Genomic DNA, 6388 nt, shown 5'->3' with positions numbered 1-6388 from the left:
GTGGAAGTCTGATTGGTTAAAGCTTTACTTATATAGCACCTTTTAAAACAAAAGCTTTGTCTTTACAAAGTGCTTTACAGGGAGATGCATGTGTTCATTCACAGAAAAGAACAAAATAAAAACATAAAAGTGATAAAGTAAAACAAAGTACAATAAGCAGTGTATATTAAAACAAAATGCAGCAATAAAAATCAAGGAAAGGCCCTAAACAAATCAAAGTTTTGACATATTTTTAAAAGTGCATAATGATAACTTTTGACAATGTTTAATTCGGTTGCAAAATAAATAATCTTTAGCGCAAGAGCACAGAGAGATTTGCAGTGTAAAGGACACAGTTTGAGCGCACACTTGAGCGAGAGGAGAGTTTAACGATTGCAACGGACGTTGTGCGAGAGCAAAGGAAATCCGCATGCGAGTGGAGAGAGTTGAGCTTGCACACTATATTAATCTACTTTCACGCTACAATAATGCGCTCTCAACATTCATTATATCTGGTCAAGTTTCATACATTTCTGTAAGTTACAACAAATGTGAATGTCACTAAATATGCACACACTCACATCGCTGAAGCTCACTTCAGGTCTTGTGCACCTAACCCATGATCAAACATTGAATAGTTTTCACTACAGAAACATGGGTTTGTGCCCATATTTTTAATATAAATCATTGTACCCCATCTCATAAAAAATATTGTAATTTTGCGTAGTCTGCTTTCACTTACATTTCTCTGATTTATTTTAGGATTTATTTATATTGTAACATTTTGTAACTCTTTCATGACACTTTATATTGTAACACTTTCATTTCAGATTTGATGGAGGAGAATGAGGCGAGTGAAGCGCAGAAACATCATCATGGCAAAACTAAAAAATCTCACTCACAGACTGAAAGAGTTTCTTTACTGAAAAGAAGAGACAAGAAAAGTTTCACCTGCACTCAGTGTGGAAAGAGTTTGTCAAGCAAGAAGAGTCTCAATGTTCACATGAGGATCCACACTGGAGAGAAACCATTCACATGTGATCAGTGCGGGATGAGTTTCACACAATCATCAAACCTTCAGAGACACATGAGCATCCACACTGGAGAGAAACCACATGAATGTGATCAATGTGGCAAAACATTTTTGTGGGCTTCAAGCCTGAAGGAGCACCTGAAAGTTCATTCAGAGGAGAAACCACATTCATGTTCTTTATGTGGAGAGAGTTTTTCACGGCTGAAGAATTTAAAAGTACATCAGAAAATACACACTGGTGAAAAAGCTCATATGTGCTTTGAGTGTGAGAAAACTTTTATTAGAGCTGATCAATTGAAACGGCACCAGAGGATCCACACTAGAGGATCCACACTGGAGAAACCTTACAAGTGTTCACACTGCGACAAGAGATTCAGTCAGACAAGAAATCTGAAAAGACATGAGAGTAGCCACACTCGAGAGAAACTGTATCACTGCACTGCATGCGGAATGAGTTTCTGTCATTCATCAGCTTTATGTAGTCATACAAAATACAAACACAGTAAGTAGATCATAGATCCAGCACTTTTAAGTCTGAGGTTTCAACCTCGCTAAACGTGACACTCTAATGCAGTGGTTCCCAAACCTGTCCTGGACGCCCTGCACCTTTTGTATGTCTCCCTTTTCTAACACACCTGATTCCACTCATCAGCTCGTTAGTAGAGACTGCAAGAACTAAATCGGGTGTTCTGAGATTCAGATCACCTCAAAGATGGAATTTCTCCCCAAGGAACGATATCTAAAGTTTTATTCTTGTATACAACTTTGCTTTATAACATAAATTAAATTATTATGCTATATTCCAAGATTAATTTTATGTTCATAATGTTTTTCTAATGCTTATTTGTAGAAGGTTTTTTTTTTTTTTGTGCACAAAGGAATCAATAAGAGGAATCAATTTTAATTTTATAAAAAGTAGACTATTCCTGACCTTAACCCTTAACATTTTTGTCCATTTTAGTTTAGTTTTTTTTTTTGATAGTTTTGCCTATGTTAATGCTAACTGCATAAATCTTGGCTCAGGTGTGTATTTTTATTGGAACTTTAATATTCCACCCTCATTTCCTTTAATAAATCTATTTTACACTATGTACGAAAAAATACTTCCTCTCAGCGCCTTTTGGACAAAAATGTCCACATTGAAACTTACTCATTGAAATGAGATAAAAATAGCTTACAGGGGTAGAAATTGTGAAGGATTTTAAGATTAATTTATTTAACCTTGTTTGGTATCACAAAATGATTACACTGTAAGCCCGTACAAGTTGATTGAACTTATGGAATTTATGGAAACTCTTTGCCCTAAAAAAGTTGATTTTGTCTTTTTGATCGAACAAGACATGTCAAGTTCTTTACATTGGAAAGTGTTAGTTCATTGAACTAACTATGTGTTACAATAACTAAAATTTACCAGTTAAGGTAACTCAAAAATTGCACTAAAGTTAACTTTTAGTAGACCAAATTGCATTTTAATATAACAATTTATTTAGTTTAATTTGACTGATTTCTCTGCTGATTTATTATTCTTTAAGTTACAGCTGCACAATAAACAAGGACAAAAATACAAACAACGAGGATTTTGTTTTATAATTCAGTTTATTTTAATTCATTTTACAAAATCCATTTAACAAATTTCATCTAACTTTAGGTATGTTGAGATTTTGTCTAATAAAACAAAGATAAAATGTATGTGTTTAATGTATTGCTCATTAATCAAGAAGCAAGGCATAAGTCAATCCAAAACAAGAACAAATGGCGTGAGGAGGTTCTCTAAACCGTCCTTCCCAAGATTACCCTCTGAGACGATTCCTTGCAGGGGCTAGATCAGGGCTCCTCAAATCTTGACCTCGAGACTTTCCTGCAGAGTTTAGCTGTAACCCTAATCAAACACACCTGAGCATGCTAATCAATGTCTTCAGGATCATTAGAAAATCACAGACAGGTGAGTTTGATCAGGGTTGAGCTAAACTCTGCAGTGGACTGGACCTCCAGGGTAAGATTTGAGGAACCCTGGGCTAGATGGAGGAGAAATGCTGTGCAACATCTTCGCTTTCTCGGATTCCAACTGGTTTTGGTGTGACTCCTCATCATCAGAAGCCTGGACATGAAGGAAATTAATAAAACAAATTTTAGCTAAAAACTATGTTATGACCCCTTTAGTTTACATCATTTAAAACAGAAAGAAAAATCAACAATACTTACAAAGCATGCTTTGAAGAACTTCATGAAGTTCTTTAAAGAAGGGTGATCAGGTATGGATGGAATCACTCTTAACAGTAAGTATTTCACTCTTGTCTGTGTTGATTAGGAGGCCTGAAGCCTTTGAAAAAAGATCCAGTCCTTTCAAAACATTCAGAACCTGATTTTCATCTTTAAGAAAAATACATGTGTCATCTGCTAGCTGAGATGTTAAAATAACATTATCACCTATTCTTATACCCTCTACATTGATACAATTTACCAGGGTGTGGACTCGAGTCACATGACTCGAGACTTGACGGACTCGAGTCCCAAATTTGATGACTTGCGACTCGACTTGACATAATTAAAGAAGACTTGAGACTCGACTTAGACTTTGACAGCAATGACTCCAGAGTTGACTTGGACTTGAGCCCTGTGACTCGGAAAGACTTGATCAGATCAGCGTCGTTATCACTCTAGACGGTGCAGCGTGCTTGCGCTTGACTGGCAATAAGCCAGAGACTGCGTTCAGGGAGCGCTTGATATACAGTATATGCTAGTATAAATTAATGGAGTAATTGTAGAATTTACGACAAAAGAACCGAGATATGGAAAAAATAATAATAATAACATGATTAGTCTAGTAGCTATTTCCGCTCGTGAAAAGCGCTGCCCTGCCCATTTGATCGCCGCTCGTGTATGAAATACGTTAATGTCTGTGTGCATGTGTGTAAAACAACAAACTGATGATTTATATATAATCATTTGTAATTGTGTTGTGATTAATTGTGGCTATAACTCACCATTATGTCTAACAACTCAAATATGTCATTCTCTTTCCTTAAAAACACTTAAAGAGTTATTTCACCCAAAAATGAAAATTAGCCTGTGTTTTACTCACCCTCAAGCCATCCTAGCCTTTCTTCTTTCAGACGAATCCGATTGGAGTTATATTAAAAATTGTTCTGGCACTTCTCTATCATTGTAGTGGGCGGGTGTTTCCCTTTAACAGTCCAAAACACGTTAAATAAAGTGTGCGTAACGTAATAAAACTGCCTCACACAGCTCCGGAGGGTGAATCAAAGCCTCCTGTAGCAAATCCATGTGTTTTGTAAGAAAAATATCCATATTTCAAACTTCATAAACACGTTTCTATCACTTCCGCTATTTTTTTATTTTTATTTATAGAGTACAAAATCTGAGTACAACAAAATGGCCTTAATTAGTATACAAAAAATAATATGGTATGGAAGGCTCAACACAATAGAACCATATTAATTCCAGATCATCTTTGAAATCATATTACAAAATATTCCAAAAACATAGTAAAATATAAAATAAGAAACAAAAACAAGAAGGAAAAGAAAATAATAATAAAAATTTTCAAGGAGTGTCAAACTCAGTTCCTGGAGGAAGGAGCCCTGCAGAGTTTAGATGCAACCCTAATTAACACACCTTATCCAACTAATCAAGTCATTTAGGCTTATTTGAAAACTGCATGGTTTGCGTGTTGGAACACAACTCTGCAGGGCTTTAACTGAGTTTGACACATCTGCTCTAAACAATGTAATGACATGGGAAAAATACTAAATTCACAAAGCTTTTTCTGAGTATCAAGAGGATATTTCATGATTTTAAGTGTAAATAAAATGATGAAATTATCCATTAATGCTGCAAGAAGTATCAGCAGACAATAAAAATAGACAATAAAATTGTAATACTTGAAGCAAATATAAAAAGTGAAAACGAATGAGACAGATCTCTCTTTATTGACTAACAAGATAACAAAGCATCTCATGAGAATAAAATGAAGAAGGGCCAGCTGCAAAACTAAATTACAGTATATCTTACATCTGTGTTTTCTAAAATACACCATAAGTGGAAGTTGTTTTAAAAGCAACAGTGAAGAACAAATAAATATAAATGTCAGTTTCTCTTAAAAGTGTCACAGCATCTTCATCATTTCATCGTCATTAAACAAAAATACATCAAATACGACCACAAACTCTTCAGCAGCTGGAAACCTATATCAGGTAAGAATGGGACCAAATTCCAACCAAAACTCCAGGAACTCATAACCTCGATGCCCAGATGAAGAAGAGGAGATGCTACATCATGGTAAACATGCCCCAACTATTTTGAGACCTGTAGCAGGCATCAAATCTGAAATGAGCTCATGTTGTGGATAAAAGTGTAACATTTCTCAGTTTAAACATTTGTTATGTTCTCTGTTCTATTATGAATAAAATATTGACTCATGTGATTTGAAAGTCTTTTAGTTTTCCTTTTATTTAAATAAAAAAAAAAAACGTCCCAACATTTCCAGAATTTGTGTTGTAGACAAACTACAGCTGATACATACGCATTACAAGCAAACTAAACTCAAAGCTGATACATGCATTATAAGCAAACTAAACACAAAACAAAACTTGTAGGAATGCACAATGATATAATTAATATCATAAAGTAAAATGACATTCTGGAAGAAATCTTTTAGATGTTGTTGTTTGGGAACATCTTGGAGTCAATCTGAATCTCACAGATGAATCTGCTGGTCTTGAAGATGAAGTTTAATCACTATGAAAACTACAAAAGATGTATATTTTTCTTGCTGCATGTTAGAGCTGATTAGGACAGATTTATACAGAAGAGATTTTATTTTCCCATCCATTATTGTGTCATGTTTGATGAGGATGCGGCATAAGACCTGAAAGATGATCTATTTACTATGAATCCTATTTGTATGCGCGAGTAGATTAGATGAATGAGTGAAACTCTTCCCGCATGCAGTGCAGTGATACGGTTTCTCTCCAGTGTGGATCCTCTCATGTGCGTTCAGAGTTTCTTACCGACTGAATCTCTTGTCGCAGTGTGAACACTTGTAAGGTTTCTCTCAGTGTGGATCCTCTGGTGTCGTTGTAACTGACCAGCTGTAATAAAAGTCTTCTCACACTCAAAGCACATGTGATCTCTCACACCAGTGTGTATCTTCTGATGAACTTTTAAACTCCACAGCTGTGAAAAACTCTTTCCACAGAAAGAACATGAATGTGGTTTCTCCTTCGTATGAACTTTCAGGTGCACCTTCAGGTTTGAAGCCCACAAAAATGTTTTTCCGCATTGATCACATGGGTGCAGTTTCTCTCCAGTGTGGATGTTCATGTGCATCTTAAGGGTTACTTCTTGTTTAAAAAC

The 6388-nt window shown here is 35.5% G+C and overlaps 1 protein-coding gene across 1 annotated transcript; it reads left to right on the top strand.

Annotated features, from left to right (window-relative positions):
* The first annotated feature begins 751 nt into the window (after nt 1-751).
* Nucleotides 752-1522, top strand: LOC131535238 (gastrula zinc finger protein XlCGF49.1-like). Its single transcript, XM_058768188.1, has one exon. The coding sequence runs from the start codon at nt 815-817 to the stop codon at nt 1520-1522; it is 708 nt and encodes a 235-aa protein (XP_058624171.1). The 5' UTR covers nt 752-814.
* Nucleotides 1523-6388: the final 4866 nt, after the last annotated feature.

Source organism: Onychostoma macrolepis, unplaced genomic scaffold (genome assembly GCF_012432095.1).
Source record: "Onychostoma macrolepis isolate SWU-2019 unplaced genomic scaffold, ASM1243209v1 Scaffold199, whole genome shotgun sequence".
In the NCBI taxonomy this organism is placed as follows: domain Eukaryota; kingdom Metazoa; phylum Chordata; class Actinopteri; order Cypriniformes; family Cyprinidae; genus Onychostoma; species Onychostoma macrolepis.
Note: the sequence above shows the minus strand (reverse complement) of the source record. Positions and strands in the feature narration are given on the sequence as shown.

Coding starts and splice junctions, on each gene's coding strand:
- LOC131535238 (XM_058768188.1), top strand. CDS start 815: ATGGAGGAGAATGAGGCGAGTGAAGCGCAGAAACATCATCATGGCAAA.